Genomic DNA, 21,793 nt, shown 5'->3' with positions numbered 1-21,793 from the left:
GTAATTCTGTGGGAGAATTTTTTTCTTAATCTAGCTAGCTAATGCAACTACGTCATTTTATCCGCTTCCCCAAGTGTTTGTACGCTAAGTTTGAAATTGTTTCGCGATCGTTTTTCCCAAAGTGAAAATAAGGTGAATCACCTAGCTTCCCTACCTAGAGAGAATCGGATTTGTTTCATGACGCAACCCCTTAGGCCAATAGGGATCATATTTCACTTTAAACGAACATGGCGGTCAGCGAGCTGAAATTGAAGCTTCAGTTTCAGGATGTGTGTGACAATCGTAGACAAGTCTTCCTTTCGAGTCGTTTCATCCTAGGCCCTTATGCGAACTGAATTGCAGAACGGCAATCGTAATTTTCCCAAGAATAGAATCCTCGACCGGTTAACATGGAGATTGTTGTTCATTTTTGAAAGAGGTTTGTTTGCCGCTTTGCTCTATCGAGGGGGGCTTTGGGATTTTCGGAATTGCGGTTTTGACTGTTTTTTGGATCGGTTCTTTGGTTTTTGTGCTAAAAAGGTTTTTCGGTTTTGATGTTCAGAGCGGTTTACGGATTTTACGTGCTTTTGTCTTCGGTTTTCGGTTTTCACGAAAACTCTGAGGCGGTTTCGGTTTTTCCTTTTTGACCCCTTCAAAGGTGAAAATGTAGCGGTTTTGTCAGGTTTGTAGGCGGTTTTCGATTTTGCTGCCTTTTTTCGTCGGTTTTTCGGTTTTGGAGGTTTTTTTCTCCGGTTTTGCGGTTTCCCAGAGGCCCCAATGCCCCCCTCCTCTATCTGATAACACGATCAACGGCTTTGGTAATCGGGTACGGACGTGTCAAAAAAATAGTACGGACCGCATAATTTTAGCCGTTTACACGGATGATGTTTTACCACGGGTCGGACAAAAAGAGGCGTATAAAAGGACCAAGTTAGCAAGGTTGCGTTTACACTGCAGTTTTTGGGGGACCGGACCAATTTCTTTCATGGGACTACAGTATTTGGTACAGCTGCGTGCTGTTATCGAACATGCGTACCGTATTTACTCGAATAAGCGCCGCGGCGCTTATTTAAAACTTGTACCAGACAAATTTACTTTTTCTATATTTTTATTCAACGGTACACTTTCTATCTGTCAATTTTCCTATGGACTGATGCTAAACTGATAGTAAATCTAGAATTACGAGAGAAATTCATGCTGTGAAAAAACCCCGAGCGTTTCATAACCCGAGCAGAGAAATACAGTCACTTTTGAACTAAAGAATTCGAACATCACATTTAAAGAATATAAATTGCCGATGCTGTGTTAAATTGTTTTATAGTGTTTTTCCTGGTTATACGGAATTCCCCGAATGAGCGCTGCATCGGGGAAAGAAGGGCTGCAAAAGAGCCTATAACCTAGGTGGCTTTTAAACTTTGACCTCTAAGAGGTTAAACTTTGACCTCCAAGAGTGACAAGCGTGTAATTTCTCTATACAACATTACCTCTGAATCAAACGTTAAGGTTACAAGAAATAAAGGAAAGAGTCACCATTAAAAGAAGCTGTGATTGTTAAACAAATTTTCCTTGACAGTAGCGTAGGAAATGTAATGATAACAGAATAGAGAATATGTTTTCTGATTTGTGGATATAGAGGGTTAAAGTTAAAACTTACTTTTATTGGGAAATATCAGTAGAATTATTTTGGTAACAAAAGAAAATGGTAGAATTTCTTAGATAGTACTCGTAACCGTAAGTTCAATTAGATTGTATTGATAGATTATCAAAGGAAAATGGATTTTCAGAGGTTTTTATTTACATTGATTGGATGACAAAATGGTGTGCCAATAAAAGAAAAAAAAATGGAATACTTGTTGCAGCGTTTTTTAGATCCAAAGATTTAATAAAAACTCCAAATCAGCAGGGAGCATTTTCAAGAATGTCTGAATGGGGGTACTTCGATAACACTACACACTTATTTTTTCGGCTACTTAACATTAAACAGTTAATTTTTAACCATTTTAACACCAACATTATAAAAATTCACTGTAACATTTTTTTGCCCATAAACAAACAAACCATGCCCTAAAAGAGGAAATATCTATGTTGGGCCTATGTTTATTGTATCAAAGAGGTTTTTTTGGCCAATTTCCAACAATTCGGGATTATTTCAAGACTTCCGAAGAGTGAGGAAGATATCCGAAAGCTTCCGGAGATGTCCGAAGGCTCCCGAAGATGTCCAAAGACCGCCGAAGATGTCCACTGAGACTGCCAAAGATTTCCACAGACTTATGACCGATGATATTTGAAGACTACCGGAGATTTGGCTTGTATAACCCATAACAGTTCTATTCTTAAAGCGCTTTTACAGCGAGGATACACTAACCGTGACCACTTAGAGAGAACACATCAGTAACAAATCAGATTACGATATTCAAATCAAACAACCAATGGAATAGAACATCGAAATAAGCAGTAAAATTAAGTAAATTTACGGATTGTCATCCATTGTATAAATACGTCAATATGATCGGTTAGCTTTGTGAGATGGTCCCATTTGGGGTATCTGCACTGTAAACAAAAAGAGATAAAGTTAACATAAATGAGTGTTTACATTTGACTAGTAATGAATTCAATAACAGAATATTTCTTTTACCAATAAGATCGGCTTCAGTACTCACAACGTATAATGGTCAACAAAAATGACAGACATGTCACTCCTGGCCAAAAACATTTAATTATATTCCATACCTGTATAGTCTTGATTGTCCTGATAGTCCCGGATGTCTCTAGAGATCAAGGCGGAAATGACCACTTTCATAAATGGCTGCCGGATTAATATTCTTTTGTTTAAATTTAAATTAGCCTTTCTGGCCTCGTTCTCCAGTACAAAATTCAAAAGAATACATTATCTCAAGCGAGGCCAGAAAGGCTAATTTAAATTTAAACAAAAGAATATTAATTCGGCAGCCATTTATGAAAATGGTCATCGTTCTCCGAGACGGTGTCGAATTCATCCTCTTGCTCGGGGAGGTCTGTGACGTCACCAACTGCGACAACTCCGAGCATGCCGTTTCGTCAACAAAGGTGATTATCGGTACTTCGTCTATAGCTCGTGGAATATTTGTATCCTGGTCGACTCGTTCTTAATTGCCTGTCCCTGGATTGTCTTGAACATCTTCTTGGGAATGTTACTCTAGTACACGATGGCGTACTGGAATATACAGCTGGCGGCAGGGCTCCCGCTTCGTCCTTTGTTGCTTCGCTTCTTACCGTCCTTTACCTGACAGGTCGATACTGTAATGTATTAGGCCGCTAAGTATGCTGGGATAGGAGAAAACCATGTGCTTTGGATAGCTGCGGCCATGTTACGTTTGCAATGAAACTAGTTGAGTTAAATCTGTTTGTCTGGATACTTTATTGCGCGTAGGATCATTACAGATCCCTATCAACCAATTCCTTAATGGCTGCCTCAATGTTGGGATCAACGTTACCAGCTGGAGGAGGTTTCATCAAATCTCAGCCCGTAACTCCACACTGGATTTAGGCACCGGATAATAAGACTCCTCATGCGTGAAGTACTTCGCACCTCACTTCGTTGTTCTCTTTTAAGGTTCCTTTGAAATTGTTCCAAAGTCTTGAGCATACTGAAGAGATCAGTGAAAGTCTCGTTTTTGAAGTGGGAGACTCCATGAAGGCCAGGTTGCATTTAGTTTAGGTTAAGCCGAAGATCTTCGGCGTGGGTTTTACAATTTTGCGGCGTACCGGCCCGGCGTGCGATCGACAAGATGTCGGCGTACTGAAGCGAATGATGAAGGCAATACTTGGCGTACCCTCACTAACCTGGCGCAGTCACGAAAGGCTGCCTGACCTGTGGCGGCTGTGGCCAATAAATAAATAAATCAGGTACAATGCTTTTGAGCTACCAATGGCGTAGAATTGTGGTCTACTCGGCGTACGTTTTCAAAGCCCTCGGCGTAACTTCGTCGTGGGGTCTATGCGGAATGCACCCTGGCATAAAGGTTCTACACCTGAGTTGTTAGCAGCGTACGCAGGTCAATGTCACCAAGATACTCCTCGTTTACATTCTTAACGTTATTTTGTAGCTGTTCCATACCTCGTTCGGGAAGCACTAATAGGGACTTTAAGATTGTGGACTACGGTTTGCGTGCGACGGTTGGGAATGTGTCACGCAACAAAAATGTCAATGAGATACCACCGTTTTGCCTCTGATGAGACGGTCTTTATTCCCGCGATTTCTCGTTGTGGTGAAAACGGTAAAAAACGTTCTCATTAAAATTTCATTTACCGCTGTTTGTAGCCAATTTGCAAGCTGTTTTATTCGCATTTGGGTAGCCATAGATTTTCTTCCTGTTGGACTTATTTCTTTCAGGTGAATTGCTTTTTTTGTGTGGAAAAACTTTCTGGTACAGTGGTGTAGTGCCGTGTCTTGAAAGTTCTGTTTGGTTTTCTTTCAGCTTGTTGATTCGATTTTTTCGCTGTATACTACGGTGGCCCACAACTGTCACGGCAATAACAAATACCTCTTGGCAAAACCAAAAAGCTCACGGCAATAGCAAATTCCTCACGGCAAAACCAAAAAGCTCACGGCAAAACCAAAAAGCCTACGGCAAAACCAAAAAGCTCACGGCAAAACCAAAATGCTCACGGCAAAACCAAAAAGCTCACGGCAAAACCAAAAAGCTCACGGCAAAACCAAAAAGCTCACGGCAAACCAAAAAGCTCACGGAAAAACCAAAAAGCTCACGGCAAAACCAAAAATCCCACGGCAAAATCAAAAAGTTCACGGCGAAACCAAAATACTCGGACGCATACAAAATATGGACCGGGGTCCATGGACCACCCCTATGGACCCGGTCCATGGACCACCCCTAATTTTTGAAAAGGAGATCGCCCCTGTTAATATGAAATTTACCGGAGGTCAGGGTATGAAAAACACGGACTCGTATTTATCGCGCCCCCATAAATGGGAAGACCATAAACTCGTTGTGAGATACAGAAGATCAAGTGCATTTCTACCCCCAATATTTTCATTCCAACACTTCCAAATTGCAATTCGATCGGGAAGACACCCCTACCTCGCTTATTATACTCTATCGTGCATAAAAATAAGCCGATTTATTTTATAAGCGAAGTTTACCCTACGAACACAAATTTGTAATCAAGGTATATTGATGAAAACGTTTAATGGGTAGCTTGTAATTTTAATGAGAGAGCACAGAATCATTTAGTTTCCTTATAAACGAAGCGTAACCTTGGAGGGGGTAGGTTGCCGGATAACATAAACTCACTCCAGCCCCTTCGCGCTCCCTTATCCAAGATGGCAGCTGCCTTGAAACGATCCAAAGGTCAGGTGAGTATTTATTGCTCGTACCCACAAAGTACGCCTGTATTGCGAGCTATGTACAGTCGCAAGACTTTGTTGTACTACCCTGCGTAAAAGGAAGTCCTTTTACTTATTTATTTAATTAGTGTACGACAAAACTAAGTTCCAGTGGGGTGGTCCATAGGGGTGGTCTATGGACCGGGTCCATAGGGGTGGTCCATGGACCCCGGTCCATGTTTTGTATACGTCCAAAATACTCACGTGCTCACGGCAAAACCAAGGCCAGATCCGTGGGTCCTGGATACTAATTGTGCGCGCAAAGGCTGTTGTAGGGGTGCTACGAAAACTAAGACCCTCGAAAACGAAGACCTTAGACCTAAGACCCTTCTTAGTTTTCAAGATTACGAAAACTAAGACCCCCTAAAATCGAATCCGTCGAAATGTAAAGTCTAATTGTAACCAAAACAGGTCTAATCTGTCAAATTATCACCTTTCCGAACCTTTCCACCGAGTTTTAGGCAAATTTAGGGATCTTGGTTTTCGTAATTTCGAAAACGAAGACCCTTCTTAGTTTCCGTAATTGCGAAAACTAAGACCCCCACCAAACCAGTATGTAAAATGTCTACAAAGTCGAGTTACGACCGTGCACATTAACCTAAGAACCCACAGAAAGCTCATATTCGACAATAAATCCGGCTAGATTTCCTGTGTTACTGTAACATCACGAAGCGAAGAAATGTGTCAAAAAAAGCGAAGAAAAGAAATGATGTCTTCGCAAATGGTTTCACAACATGGGGTGTAATCCAGCTGTCAAGGAAACTCTCCTAACAAGTTCAAGCTCCAGGCAATAAAATTTCCCTGGCAGAATCGGTCACATTTACTGATTTCTACGTTTTTCCAATTTGTCAACTATAAGATTATTAAATTACGAAAACTAGGACTCCTAAATTTACCGTTAAATTTGACCTAAAACACGGTGGAAAGGATCGGACAAGTGATAATTTGACAGATTAGACCTGTTTTGGTTACAATTTGACTTTATATTTCGACGGATTCGATTTTAGAGAGTCTTAGTTTTCGTAATCTCGAGAACTAAGACGGGTCTTAGGTCTTCGTTTTCGAGAGGGTCTTAGTTTTTGTAACACCCCCACAACAGCCTTTGCGCGCACAATTAGTGTCCAGGACCCACGGATCTGGTCTTGGTTTTGCCGTGAGCACGTGAGTATTCTGGTTTTGCCGTGAGCTTTTTGGTTTTGCCTTGAGCTTTTTGGTTTCGCCGTGAGCTTTTTGGTTTTGCCGTGGGCTTTTTGGTTTTGCGATGAGCTTTTTGGTTTTGCCGTGAGCTCTTTGGTTTTGCCGTGGGCTTTTTGGTTTTGCCGTGAACTTTTTAGGTTTGCCGTGAGTAATTTGCTTGTCACGTGACCTCTAGCAGTTAGAGGTTCGCGGTAAACTCGGATCTAAAACTCTCTATTGCCGTGAGCTTTTTGGTTTTTCCGAGAGGTACTTGTTATTGCCGTGACAGTTGTAGGCCACCGTAGTATACAGCCACTTTGCACGCAATTTTATTCACGTATGGTAAATGATAAATTTTCCTACTGTTGGGACTAATTTCGTTCACATGAAATTCTTTTTTTGTGTGCAAAAATCATTCTGGTACAGTGTTTTGAAGATTCTGTTGCTTTTCTTTCAGCTTGTTGATCCTTTGAATGGCAACAAATTCTAAATAAAATGGTTCAAATTCCCAATACAGATAAAAAGGATTCCCTGATTCGTATTCTTCGTATAAAAGTTAAAACTCTTCTTCACTAACTGCTCCTTCTGCGAAAGAAATTACGAGTGAGTCTCGCATCTCGACCTCACTGTCCTCTGTCTTGTTGCCCGAACTTAAGGTGAAAATTTTCGCGCCTTTTTACCGTCCTGGTCTTAGGCCGCCCGTGTACGCTTCCAACCGTCCCAACCGACCGTCATGTACCATCTTAAAGTCCCGGTTGACTCCTGTGTTTTGCTGGAAATAGTTCCTTCAGGGTCATTTGTTGCTGCCATTTCTTTCATTTTATAGTGCTGCCTTACTTCAGCGACTGTGTTTTTAATACAAGCGTTTACAATCGTAAACAATGATTCGTCCCAATACTCCCCAGAATGAAGGCAAGAGCATTTCAGCTTTGGCTCACTGTTCGCGAGTGATTTTATTGATTTTCTTGCAGAATTTAAAAGAGCAGATAAAATTTGAAAATGCCAAAAGAACTTTGGGATCTCCTTTCAAACGCTAAACAGTATTTTTTTCAAGAACAGTAAACATTAAAAAAAAATGGCTAATTTAACAGTAAACACTAAAAAATTTAGGAAAATAACACTTAACACTAAACCCCATTCAGACCCCTCTTTCAAGGGAGCGTGCACGTGTGTGGTTGTTGGGTGGGATGACAGGTATAATCGAGCATTCCGTACGTTGTGACGGCGGATAGTTTCTGATTGGTTCCAACCGAATCGAATGTGTTATTCACCTTAGTTAAAAAAAAAAATGTTCCGAAGGTTCGTCTACGCATCGAAATTCAATTATGTTCAGCGAATTCAAGTATCTCTTTGTTTTGTTTTGTTTTTTATTTTATAATACTAATAATAATAATGTTTATTCAAACCTTTTGCAGAGAACGCTGAATTACAGGTTTATAAATTATATTAACAAGAATTATGGGAGAAAAAGGGGAAAACTATACAAAAATGCATTAAGCTACGTACAAGTAAAAACAGCATCGACATAATAATAATAATAATAATAATACTAAAATGATAATAATGTTTATTATAGAAGAACGAGTATAATTAATCTTATTCTGAAAATCTTATTCTAAAAAGAAATCGTTTATACTTACTTATTTATAACTTTTTAGCATGCATACTAGAAAAGAAGCGTTTTGGATTGAAAACAGTTGACAAGCATACGTGCAAACTTGGGCTTTTCCTCGACTCTGGCCTCCTCAATCAATTTTTTCTCTTTGCTTGACTGACAGACAGCCTTTCATAACAGGGAAGTGCTTCAGTCTAATTAGTACCACTGACAGCTAAGATTTGTTCCTTTGTCCATTCCAATAGTCCGATCCAACTTTTAAATTTTATTGATCATGAAGTTTTGACTTCCGCAATTGCGTCGAAAAGGGGCGCAACGAAGAAGATACATTGAAATTTTACTTAAAGGATCATTAAACCCCGTATCTCAATTTACCTTTTTGTTTTGTAGTTTTCAATTGAGAGTTCAGCGCACAAAATGTTTAAAATTTAAGCATTTCTACTTCCGGCGGGCAGTCGAGGCTCATTACCATTGACTTCATAAATTTGACCTTTCCTTTTCAGCCGGACGTAGTGGCGCACGTCTGTAATCCAGCTGCTTTGGAGGCTGGGGTCGCTGAATGGCTTGAGGGCGGGATTCCTGGGGGTAGTCGTTCTATGTAGATCGGGTGTCCGCGCTAAGTTTGGCGTCAATATGGTGAACACAGAGGAATCTGAGTTCTCCAGGTTGGTTAAAGAGGAGCGAACCGGCCCAGGGTGGAAACACAGCAGGCAAAAGCTCCCGCGTCAAACAGTAGTGGGATAGCACCTGTGAATAGGCGGTTATTCACAGCCCGTCCAAGATAGTCGAACTTGGCCCTGCCTTCTTTTACTTTATTATTTTTTTTTAACTTGTCCATTTCTTTGTTAGGTTGTTCAATATTTTTTGCAGCAGACCTATCCTTGCTAATCAAAACTCTAATTCTCACTTAGAAATAAAAATGTCACAGCTAAAAAAAAAGTTCCTCGAAGTTTATGAAACTATACTTCTGTGGGAGAATTGTTATTTTAATCTAGCCAGGTAATTCAATGACGTAATTTTAACCGCTCTCCCAAGTGTTTGTACGCTAAGTTTGAAATTGTTTCGCGATCGTTTTGCCGAAAGTGAAAATGAGGTGAATCCCTTAATCCCCTGGCCTCCCTACCCAGAGAGAATCGGATTTGTTTCATGACGCAACCCCTTAGGCCAATAGAGATCATATTTCACTTTAAACGAACATGGCGGTCAGCGAGCTAAAATTGAAGCTTCAGTTTCAGGATGTGTGTGACAATCGTAAACAAGTCTTCCTTTCGAGTCGTTTCATCCTAGGCCCTTATGCGAACTGAATTGCAGAACGGCAATCGTAATTTGCCCAAGAACAGAATCCTCGACTGGCTAACATTGAGGTTGTTGCTCATTTTTGAAAGAGGTTTGTTTGCTCTTCTCTATCTGATAACACAATCAACAGCTTTGGTAATGGAAAGTGACGATGTGTTCTTGAACGAAGAAACGAAACCTCAAAATCCCAACTCTCTGGATAGAAATCGTGCTGAAATAAAATCTCACATGGCGAACGATCGGGACAGGACTCGCGCTATATCTGTACCTCATATCCCCGCAGCGAAACATACTGCAAGTAATCCAGTGAAAGATTTCATCGCAAACTTTGTCAATAGGAAAGGACCTAAGAAACGAAGCACTATAAAACGATCTGTGACCACCGAAAATGTAAGCGACGAGAAAGCGCTGGTTAGACATGTCGGTAGCGGTCATTCGTTTATTCAACATCAACTACGGAATCCTACATGGTGTGATTGTTGTGGAGAGTTTATCTGGGGAATCTTCAAGCAATGTGTGCGCTGCAAAAGTGAGTAATTATAAAGTGTTTCTTCGCCATATTAAGGATTAAATTTCGGACAAAGGATTCTTCTACTATTCATCACATCTGGCTGTTTGCTCAACAGCCAGTCGGCCCATATTGTCAATTTTGTAGGAAGTAAACAATCCTAAATATAACACGCACCCACAATGTTGATCGTAGCTTCTGGAATCATATCAACCACGAGGAATGCAAGTTTTTTTTCCCTTATGGCAAAGTCCAGTGTTCAGTACAAATGGAGTAAGATCGAAAACACTGCTGAACCTGAAACACTGGTGAAGTTCGTACAGTTATACGTCCAGTACGAATTAATCTCATAACAAATGATGCGCTTGTAATGTATATGTCGTATTGATCGTAAACTGGTTTCAAACAAATTAACTCGTCCAATTTTGAATTTTTACCGTCATCGTTTAACTGTTTTTTTTTCTCTTGATCTCAGTAAATCGATGCGTGCTATTTTAACCGGTTTTTTTCCTTTGTTCAGGAATTCACTTAAATGTTGAAGTGGCTGTGAATATTCACATGCTACATTAAATATTAATTATTGCTAAGCGTTTATCAATCAAAATGTTTATGCGAGACAAATGATTTCCTTGACCCCCAATATTAAAGGCATATAGATTGGCTGCTTTTAGAATTTTCCCATCAAGGAATTTTTGTTTTTCAATGAAAAATTGAAAAAAAAGACTCAAAATCAAAAAAACTATTTGACAAGAAGTGCTAAGTAATTAAAGTTAAAGGCAAGCAAACTGAAAGTATATTTTGGTCACTTCTGAGGAAGGTAAGGTTGCACAGTAACAGTTTGGACTCTTTGGAGACTACTTGCTTCATTAATAAAACTCCAGCAGACTGTGCAATATTACATAAACTGATTGTTCACCCTCAAACCAAACAGAGAGATAGATGAAAACCTCTCTTTGTCTTTGACTATTAGATGAAGTAACACTACATCGCTGCAACAAACTATTCACAAGTAAAAGATGCAGCGTGAAATTGTAAATGATAAAAAGCAAAACACTGCATACAGGTTTTATGGAACAAAATTTCTCAATTTTGATGTAGGTGTCCAGACTGCTGAAAATGTTTTGATATTGTAGTGGGAAACTCATCCTTTGGTCACCACTGGAAGGTAATATAAGTTAGGCCTTTGGGGTCTTCATTTACCGAGGGTATTCAGTATAAGTAGGGGCTGGAGGGGAGAGGAGATCTCCTTCACACTCAAGGATTCTTTTTTTTTTTTTTTACAAGACAACCAAAAACATTTTCCGGCAGAGGAAACATTTATCACTGTGTAAACATGCTATTTAACAGCTAGGACCCTTGAATAACTAATGGTGGAATTTGGAATTGTTAATTAACATTATTGTGTAGAACATCCATTCTATTTATCCTCTTCTAACACAAGAAGAGTCTTATGAAGTTTTGAGTCTAATTTCTGCATTCACAGGGATTTGCCTTCATTTGCCCTTGTGCCTGTACTTGAATTATAATATTATTGCAAAATTTAAATTACAAGCTCTAAATCCTAAGAAATATTATATAATCTTAAGTTATAGATATTCTCAAATTTCCTTTACCTTCCTTTGGCCTTGAAATTTGAACTTTTGACTGGTCCCAAGCCAGCAACAGAATATTTCTCTTCTAAACAAATTAGCTTAAAGAAACTTATTTTACGTACATGTTACTGATGAGCCACAAATGAACAGTGTTACCACAGTCTGTATCAGTCTTTATGAAGAAGATCAACAAAACTGCAGTCATCTCTTTCATTCTTAGGCATTCTTGTTGTGAAAGAGATGTTTACTTGTCAGTAGGTATGGCCATTTGTTTATTGAAAAAATGCGAACCTAAAATAACATAAAATAAATTATTTTACAGACAAGGGTTGCATACCTCACTATGTTTTCATTTACATTCTTCTGTATTTGATTATTGATAAAGTTGTTATTGAATTAATCAATGTTTTTGTAATAAGAGAGTTTGAAAAGTAGTCAGAAAATTTTTTGGTTTCAGTGTCATCTTGGGACTACTGAATTGCATTTTGAGGCTGGAACAAATTAATTTTTAATGGGGATTATACTGGAGAAAGAAGCAAATTGTGAATTTGACTGCATGCAATTTTGTAATAATCAAAAATTACCTTTAAATACAGTAAGGATTATACAAATTGCTCAGTTTTTTTTTTATTTTTTTGTTGGTAATGAACCACATTTTTTGTAAGTTTTGATGTGACAGGAAAAAAGAAAGCTTCTATACAATCAGTCATAATTTACCAAAAAGATTGATCATTCTTTAATTATCAACCTTGGCAGAGGAGAAGTATTTTCACCAAGCACACCTGTATTAATTCTCTGCAGTTTCATTGGGCAAAATTAGTGGGTCAGACCAAAATAAGAGATTTAATCAGAAAAATGACACCTTCTTACTTATTGTTAATTAAAAATAAATTATAAACATTTTCTAAAATCAAGAGAAAAAAAAATGTAGTCATTCACATTTAAGGCTGTTTTCAATCAATAAATTTTCAAGAATGGTCTGTCACTTTTAAGGTATCCCTGGGGCAAGACATTTTTCTGTAGTAGACATTTTTACGATGTTGCAAGAAAATAATTCAATGAAGTAAATTTACTATAGGTGATTTTAAATGTAAGAGAAGCTTGACTATATATATTTCAATTTTCTGCTTTTAGAGTGAAGTTTAGATTTATATATCCTGTTTTAAATGAATGGCAAATGTCATCTTAAATGGATTCTTTCTATTTATAAAATAATTGAACCCCCAAAGGGTTTAGTTTCTGTCAATCAGTTTTCATCAATCCATTATAATCTTCTGTATTCTTTTGCATTCTTGTTCCTGTCTGGATTAGGCTTGCATCTTCATATTGTGTTTTTTTTCTGACAAGCAAATCTTCAAAGGTTTCCTAGGATCTACCGGTAATAAGCAGTAAGAGCATTTTTTACAAACCCAAAACAAAGAAAATTATTGTGACATTGGTACTGCACAAATGTATGGTAACAATCTTGGTTTGAAACTCAATTTGACACTTTCAAGAATTGAACCCTGTCCTCAACAATTGACAATTTCAATTTGAGAATAGAGCTTTGAAGCTGGAAGTTTCATTAAATTCAGGGGAACTTTCCTGCTTGTATGTTCACAGATTGCAAGTACACATGTCATAGGCGATGCAAAGAGGATGTGGATTTAGACTGTACCGGAAGTTGGCTGTATGAAAGAATGATGTCAGTGGATGAGGTGACCATGAAGACATTACATCTTGTAGGCCAGGTAATATCAATGCCCAATTTTGAGAGGGCAGTGAATATATCTTAACTCTTCCTGTTTATTGTAAAGTTTTCTGGATACAGAACAATGTTCTGGTCTCCCTTGCAGTTTTGGGAAACTCCCCTTTAAAAGTAAAGTTGGATATTTTTCTGTTGAAGAGATACAATCTGCAAATAAATTTGAACACCATGAAAGAATACTTGGGTCATGTTTTTACAAGATGGTGGTAATTGTGAATCTCTTGATGTTTGATTAGTATAATTACATAATTATATTTAAATTCAGAGATTTTGGGTGTGTGGGAGAGGTGACTGGGATAGAGTGAGATATCAAGGGATAAGCTTGGCAGGGCTCGACACTAACTTTTCAACATACTAGCCAAGTGGCTAGTGATATCTTAGATGTTTTTGGATGTTACGACAATTTCAGTCTGTTTACTAGCCAAACTGGCCCGGGGAAATTGAAAACCACTAGCCAAAACTAGATTTCTACTAGTCTGTGGCTAGTGGGCTACCGTTAGTGTCGAGCCCTGCTTGGTTCTGCTTTTTGGAGGTTGGAATCTTTGTGGCTAGAGAAAAGGGGCTGGTAGCCATGGGCCCAGATGTTCTTCCCTTTTTGACTCTGGATCAGTTCTTCATTTTCTCTCGGTTCAATCTACTCCAAATTGTTTTGGCTCCACTTGGTATACAGCTAACCAGCACTTAGTTCAATACAAAATTTTTGTCCATGTTCCAAACAGTTGAGACTGTTTTAAAAATTATCTGGGAATGAATGATCCACTGACAGTTATTATCATTTCAAGTTACTGATGTACCAGATAGTGCACAAGACCCTGACGTTCTTGACTTGACTAGCTCTGTATTTCTGCGGCAGTTTGGTTCCACTCTTGTGTCTTCCTTTGCTGAGCTGTGTTTCTCTCTTTCTTAATACTTTCACTCTCAAGATCTCTTTAGTGATTCTCTTTGCTGTCTGCCATACAAATTTTATAATATTACTTTGGAGAATCTGGTTTAATTGGCCGATCAACTTATAATTCCCTAATTTATATTTTTCTTCATTCTTGTCAGTTTTGTGCTTGATATTTTATGGATTTTGTAAGTTGAAATTCTGTCTCCATCACTCGTGGGAGTTTCAGGGTTAAAAGTCCTTCTGCATTTGGCAGGGCTCGACACTAACTTTTCAACTTACTAGCCAAGTGGCTAGCAACATCTTAGATGCTACGACAGTGTCAGCTTGTTCACTAGCCAAACTGGCTAGTGGAAACTGGAAACCACTAGCTAAAACTGAATTTCTACTAGTCTGTGGCAAGTGGGCTACTGTTAGTGTTGATCGCGAGTTCTCATTTGGTCAATGTGTAGTTATCTGTAAGATTTATAACTGACCTGAAGTTGTGTATCATCGGAATTTTTAACAGGGAGAGAAGAGAAAAGAACCTTTCATGCTTTACACAGAATCCCCAACAGGAAGCCTTCTTCGCAGGAAAATTGATGAATTCAATTCAAGCACAACTGGACTTATAATGTCCATGGTAACCATGATTTTTTTTTAAGTTAATAGTCCATTTTACAGTTGTGTGCTTGGTTGCCAAGCCTTTGAATGGGAGTGAGGCTGAGGGTGACCTTGTTATGATACAAACCTTGCTGCCTTTCAAATGTAAATCACTTTGTTATCATGCTAACTAGATACAGGTCTTTATCACGACAAGGTCATCTTTAGCCTCACTCTGAATCAAAGGCTTGGCGACTAAGTACACATCTGTAAAATGGCCTATTGTCTGGAAAGCTAATCATGTTGAATTAGTAATTGTGGTGAACTGATTTTTAATTCACACTTAGCATATGTCAATCAAAGTGGCTGTAAACCACTGAAATGCAATAAGCAATAATGAAAGGCTGCGAGTGGACTTTTTGTATTAATTCAAAGTTCAGGGGGACCTTTTCCAGAAAAAATTTTTCCATGCATTTTTTTATATTTTTCTTTTTTCAAGCACTCGCACACTTTTATAAAAGGTTTACTAAAGTTGTATTTTGACATCTTATTCAATGATAAAAAGTGTTCATGTGACAAAGATTATTAAGAAGTTCTTCCTGCATGGTACGGTAACTATAATTAAAAATGGGAAGATTATTTTGTTTAGATAAACATGGTCCACAGGCTGAGATTTCCATTGACTGCATATTGTCACCATTTAAGTTGTCTAATTAATATATACCTATATCTCGCATTAACGAATATGTCATCGTCCAAGTCAAAAAGTGGCAATCTAGTGTCCGAACCATATATAGGTGACTTGAAGAGGTTCTTAATAGGGTTAACCATTACCCATGAAACAGCCAAAAAAATTTAGCTGTTAGCTGTAAAAAATTGACAAATTATTAACTGTTAGTTTACTGTAAAATGCTCTCATTTAACCATAACAGAAAGAAATAAGCTGTGAAATGGCCAAAATTTTAATTGTAAGCCTACATAAAAGCCATTGCCGCATCGAGATCCTCCTTTAAGTTTGCATTAATTTTTCTAATTCAAAGCCTATTTTTCACCAGAGGACTGAGGAGACATACCAAGGCTTCATTCGTGTTAATATGAACTTGCTCCGTCCAATCCATATCAAAGAAGGAGAGACACCCCTGTCAATTTTTCAGACAGCCGTGCTGTCAAACGATGATGATCTGAATCATAAGGTGATTTTAATCATTATAAGGTCAAGGTTAAGTCTGTACTCAAGCCAAGTGTGACCCTTGTAACTTAAACAAAGTAAAGCATGTGTTCTGATTGGTCAATTCATGGTCCCCCATCTACCCATGCATGTACTCAAGAAGATAGAGTTGCCCTCCAGGGATAGCCTTGCGTGACTCTTATGCTTTCATGCCTAGCAAACTCCTATTTGCATCCACAACGGAATAGTGTACATGCACTGTGCTGTTTACCATTTGTTAATTTGTAAGCAAAGCAGTTGTAGCTTGGAGCACTATTAATTACACATTAAAGCTGTTAAGAGAGTTTTGGAGGTTAATCAACACAGCTCAATCCTTTCAACATATAGAGCTAATCCTGACTTCTCTCTCATAGAGCTCACGACGGACAACATTTTTTCTTCCACTCGAGACAGAGAAAGCTTTACATGTGACTAGTGAAACTACTGTTCACCAGGTGGGACTCTCTCAATTAATATTGTTTATTTTATCAACTTTTGTTTGAATTGTTCATCAACAATTCGTTGATTGTCTGCAGTTTATTCTGATTGTTGTGAATTAACCACAGTAGGAATTTTGGAAATCAGGCTGTCAAATGTTGGCCCTCCAAAAGAGAGAGCTGCAACATTTTTAAGTTTTAAGGAGAGGTTAATGTTCAAAACAGGAATTTTCTAGACAATTGTTATTCATTTGACACCTTTTTCAACTTCCAGGTGACATTCAACTGTTCTATTTTACTTGCTCTCCAGTGCAGAACACTGACCACAATTTTCCTCAAAGAAACTACTCTCTTTGTTTGTAGCCATCATGAATTGATATTGCTGTAAGTTTTGTTTAAATACTCCTTTTTTTCCCAGGTCATTGTAGCTCTCCTTAAGAAGTTCAAGGTAGCTGATAATCCAAGAAAATTTGCATTATTTGAATGTTACCAAGAAGAAGATGACCACGGTAGGTTTTGATGGGGTTTTCTTTTCTGCTCTGTGCTATTTAACACTGAATGGGTGTATTTCTGAGTCCCAGAGCCAAGGCGGGGGGGGGGGGGGGGTGGGGGAGGGGTGGTACTCCAGATTTCAAGTGACAGGGATGACTGAAGGATTTTTTGGGGTTTGAAATTATCAATTTTGGGATTTTTTGGGGTAGGAAAATTTTGGTAAGTATTTTTTTTTTTGGTAGCTTGATTTAAGTAGAGACATTAATTTTGGGTATTCTAAACATCCTGATTTCTGGCTGCTTAGCTCCATAAATGAAATAAAACCAAATTAATTTTGGTCCCATGCAGGAACATTTTTGGGTTTTGTTTGAAGCCTTAGGGATTTTTTTCGGGTTTTGAGTTTTCCCCCCATTTGATCATTCCTGTCACTTGAAATCCTGATTACCCCCCCTCCCCCCCGGGGCCCTAAAGGTGCTAAGAAAACTACAAGCAAAGAGCAAAATGTTCAGTTAAGTAATATATACTGGTATTAAACCATTGAATAAGGGATTCATTATGCCACAGTGACTATATTTTAATTTATTTTCTAGTATTTTGGTGTCTAGTTTTCTAACTACATCCGACAAGCTTATCTGAGCATCACATTGATTGCATGTGGGCAAAATACCAAAACAGCACAAGCAAAACCATTGACGTTTTTTACATGACCAGCAAAAAATCTGATTTTTGTAAAAGTTTGTTGCTTTAAAAATCAAGCTTAAAAAGTAAATCTGAAAGTTCAACCCTGTTGAATGACTGAATAAGTGCATTCATTTCCCATAATGGTCTGCACTACCAAATGCAATTATGTGAACAGTTTGAAATATCACATGTGTAGCAATTTTCATACCATTTTCAGATGGTCTTAATATATTTTTAATATAAAAATGTCACAATCTTACTTGTGAAATTTGTCATGTAAAAAGCATATTAAGAAAACCATGTGAAACATGTTATCCTTTCCAAACACCAAAAGCAATTATGTGAAGAGTTTAAATATGGTGTGGTAATTTTCACACCATTTTCGTATGGTTTTAACATGTTTATATAAAAATGTCAAAATCTTACTTGTGAAATTTGTCATGTGAATGGCATGTTAAGAAAACCATGTGAAACCTGTTATCCTTTTCAAACAGTGTTTCACATGCTTTTTGTGAAACTAGTTAGAATTTGATTCTATCTATTTCACGAGTAATTTGTGGTCTTTTTGATCATTTTCTTTCAGTCATTCTTCGTCGGATGTCTGACTTTGAGAAACCCCTGGTGCTAAGGTTACTTTGGGGTGGAGCAGACATAAGACACAAGTTCTCACTCCAGGAGAATGAAACAGGAGATATTGTGGTAAGCATAGCCAAATTTTTAAACTCAAATTGTGTGAACTTTTTACTTTCTTAGTTAGAATCTTGCCTTTTGAATTGGTGTGACAACTAGTGGCTGAATGGCAAATTTATGGAATAGTAGACAAATTTATGGAATAGCAAATAAAGAGTGCTTTAGTGATAAAGATTTCTCAACTTTATCGCCTATTTACAGTCTGTAAGTCTGTCACTCATCATCCTTTAAGTATTTGTTTCTTCGACCTACTTGAAACTTTTTTGGGCGACATGACTTTCTATAGGTGAGATGACTCTCAAGCGACTTGACCGTAAACCATACTTGGTGAAATCTATCATGTGAGTCAAAAAAGATAGTGAAAAATAAAAAGATTGACGATAGTGCACTGTGCACGGAACACTGCAACCCTCCTTCCCATTTTGACAGTTGTGTTGCCTTTTTTTTTCCAGTGGGAGGTATTCACAACACCAGAGCTTCAAAATTTCATGAAGATACTGGACAGAGAAGAGGAAGAACATATATTGCAGGTCAGTGTTTAATGTTATCACTGGTCATTGTCATATGTATACCAGGTATTCATGAAATATTAGAATTAACATTACTTTTGTGCTGCCACAAGAAACTGAGGACTTTTTTAAAGGGGGAGGGGGGCTCACAGTTACAAAAGTAAGCTGGCTTGTGCCTGTGCTCTATATTGTGTATCTGTGGGCTATTTTTAATTTAGAAAGGGCTGTCAGATGAACATTGTAGCTCTTAATACCTCTAACTAACTGACCTCAAAGTTTGTACTGTAAGTTACAGACCAAGTCTTTTCCACTTGGATTTATGCAAAGGAGAGGGGATGTGGGCACCCTAACACCCCCTAACTACACCCTACAATGTTGTCATGGTTACCAGATTTATCAACAGATCATTTGTACTTTTCATGAGTGGTTTTCCTACTTAGTCATCACTGCTTAAATTTTTTTGAGGACTCTTAAAATTATTGTGTTCAAAGTGAAGTTGCTTTTTGACAAGCTAAGGTTACATTTAGCTGAGCTATGCATTTGCTGCTGTTGAGAATGATGTGATTTGAAACTGTCCTTGAGTTAAGTAGTTCATTGTTATCCATAAAAAAAAAAAACAACTTTTAATAATCTCTTGTGGATATGAAATTAACCCCTTCCCTGCCAAGATCTTCTTAGTAATTCTCCTTACTGTCTGACATACAATTCTTCTCATGTAAGTTTGGAGAATTTGGTATTGGATCAACTAAGGATACCCTTGTTGATAGTTTTCTTTCTTCTCATCACTTGTCTACTTGATATTGTATTGATTTTGTAGGGAGAAATTCTGTCTTGATCACTCATGGGAGTTAAAGGGAGATCAATGTCAGTATCTGAGCGACTGGGCACCCACTCCTCCCCCCTCAACCTAACAACTGTCAACTGATAAGAAGTCATGGTTAATGTTGGGTTGGGAGGGGGGGGGGTTGGTGTGCATTTCCTTGGATGCTGACTTTACTTCTCAACTTTTCATTATTATAACAATGTCTCTCTTGCTTGCTTCACTCACTTGCAAGAGAGATCATCAACATTTGTATCCACGGGCAGCCTTTAAATATCCATTTCTTTTACAAACTGAAAAAATTAACTTTCCATACTGTAGGTGGAAGAAAAGTACAGACTTTACAAGGAAAGACTAGAGCAGGCTTTAGCACTGGTGCAACCAAACCAAACAGTCTGTGATGAAAAACCACCTTCTGACGAGTCAGATGAAACAGCAAGATTATAAGTAGATAGCAGTGCTGTTATAGATTTAATTTGTATTATGTGATTTTCGAATAGTTACACATGCACAGAAAAACAAAAATATTAAAGGTTTCAAATAGGATTACATGGACAAATTTTAGTAGTTTTGACACCTATATTAGTTTATTGTAACTACCTTTACATTGTTGCTTTTAAACTAATCACATACATGCAGGGTGTTTTCATTGTAAATCAGAAAATTAAACAATTGTTGTAGCTTTAACCCTCTAACTCCCAAGATCTGATTGTTAATTCTCCCCTCTACCTGCTGCAGATTTTCTTGTAAATTGGTTACAGGAACTTAGAGTTAAATCAAGGTAACAACTTCTATCTGATACTTTTAAGTAGTCTTTTTGTATTAAGTATATTAATCAGTAGTTTCACTAGCAACCTTTGTGGCTTCCTTTGGTGTTGATATATGGAATCCCATGAAGGTGGGTTCCCACTCTACTGATAAGCAATCTTGCAATCAGTGGGTAAAAAGGAAAAAAGTGTATGCAAGGGTGGGAATGTGTAGGTAAGTAGTCTCATGACTTGTTTTCTGGAGAATGTATGGACACTTCAGGGAGAAGTTACATGTTAATCAATTCAGGGAGTTGAGGATTAAGTGTTTTTATTCTAGCATGTAGTTCAGTCTGTTACTCTTCACCAGTACCATGCAAACTTATTTCTGAATGAAAACCCTGGTACCAGTATGTAATAAATAGTGAATGAATAGCAGTATTTAAAATTGGTGGTTCTCTAATGACCCAAAGAATAAACTTTTGATAACCGTTACCACTGCGTCTTTTGTTTCAATGAAAAAGTTTATAGTAATACCACTGCTAAGATATGTGAACTCTTACGTCCCCAAAAGTTCCAGCTGCGGGAGCCACTTGACTCAAGTAGAGAATTTATCTTTACTTTCATCTAGTTAAAATGGCTTGGCGGGCAAGCAAGAATAAGAAAAAAAAGAAGGGGAAAGAAACAAAGAAAAGAAATCAACCAGGTTGTCGGTGAAATGCGGTGGAGTAATTTGGTTTCGTTAAGACCTATTATTACAAATGTAAATTTGTCTCTTAATTCCATGCATGAAAATTTTACCATTTCAAGGCTATATACAGAATTTGTTTTTAATCAACCGTACTTCATCTTGTTTAAGAGGCAGTACTTTGCTAAGACATGAAGTCATGGGAGAAATTGAAAACAATAACCTTCCCTAGAATAATCCAACAGACAGCAAATTTATGCAGAAGCTGATTCTTATTGAAACCCTTGGTTGTGTGAAAGTGATTGACATTTCAGCAACCTGAGAATTCATTATGAAAATTGAGTGACAGATTGTCTGTCAATTCACCCTTTTTAACTCCCTAGATTTGATTGTTAATTCTCCCCTCTAGCTGTCACACATTTCCTTGTAAATTAGTCAAGAGAATTTGGTTTTTAAATCAAGAAAACTTGATAACAACATAACCGCCTCCCGGTTAGCTCAATGGATGGAGCACTGGACTGTTGAGCGGGAGGTCGAGGGTTCGAGCCCCAGCCAGACCAACACTCAGGGTCTTAAAATAATTGAGAAGAATATGCTGCTTTTCTATAACATCAAGAAATGGTTAGATATTCTAGTCTTCTCGGATAGGGACGAATAAATGGAGGTCCCATTTCCTGCAGGGTTAGGGGGTAGGAGACATTAATTTCCCACGCACGAGATCACTGTGTGATGGATGTCCTCCCCTGGGGTGGGATGCTG

The 21,793-nt window shown here is 38.0% G+C and overlaps 1 protein-coding gene and 1 non-coding gene across 3 annotated transcripts; both read left to right on the top strand.

Moving 5' to 3' along the window:
• Positions 1 to 8,655: 8,655 nt before the first annotated feature.
• Positions 8,656 to 8,954, top strand: LOC148722896 (signal recognition particle RNA). The gene has a single exon (XR_015992089.1).
• A 353-nt stretch (positions 8,955 to 9,307) lies between these two features.
• On the top strand, positions 9,308 to 20,841 carry LOC111338467 (ras association domain-containing protein 1). 2 transcript variants are annotated; one of them, XM_088733103.1, is made up of 9 exons: positions 9,308 to 9,978; positions 13,152 to 13,279; positions 14,691 to 14,804; positions 15,805 to 15,957; positions 16,346 to 16,426; positions 16,827 to 16,917; positions 18,165 to 18,280; positions 18,724 to 18,801; positions 19,922 to 20,841. In XM_088733103.1, exons 1-9 carry the CDS (start codon positions 9,447 to 9,449, stop codon positions 20,045 to 20,047), a joined length of 1,419 nt encoding a protein of 472 aa, XP_088589229.1. In that variant the 5' UTR covers positions 9,308 to 9,446; the 3' UTR covers positions 20,048 to 20,841. The 2 variants fall into 2 exon arrangements, with proteins under 2 accessions (XP_088589229.1, XP_022800713.2); XM_022944978.2 differs by having other exon boundaries at positions 9,312 to 9,978; positions 15,820 to 15,957.
• The last annotated feature ends 952 nt before the right edge of the window (positions 20,842 to 21,793 follow it).

This window comes from Stylophora pistillata, chromosome 9, assembly GCF_964205215.1.
Source record: "Stylophora pistillata chromosome 9, jaStyPist1.2, whole genome shotgun sequence".
Classification (NCBI taxonomy): domain Eukaryota; kingdom Metazoa; phylum Cnidaria; class Anthozoa; order Scleractinia; family Pocilloporidae; genus Stylophora; species Stylophora pistillata.
The sequence above is the reverse complement of the archived record's forward strand: the minus strand, read 5'-3'. Positions and strand labels throughout refer to the sequence as shown.

Bases quoted from the DNA above. Each gene is read 5' to 3' on its own strand.
- LOC111338467 (XM_088733103.1), top strand. From the start codon at position 9,447: ATGCGAACTGAATTGCAGAACGGCAATCGTAATTTGCCCAAGAACAGA. The intron at 14,805-15,804 runs GTAACCATGATT...TCTAATTCAAAG, and splicing joins CTGGACTTATAATGTCCATG to CCTATTTTTCACCAGAGGAC. The intron at 16,918-18,164 runs GTAGGTTTTGAT...ATTTTCTTTCAG, and splicing joins CCAAGAAGAAGATGACCACG to TCATTCTTCGTCGGATGTCT.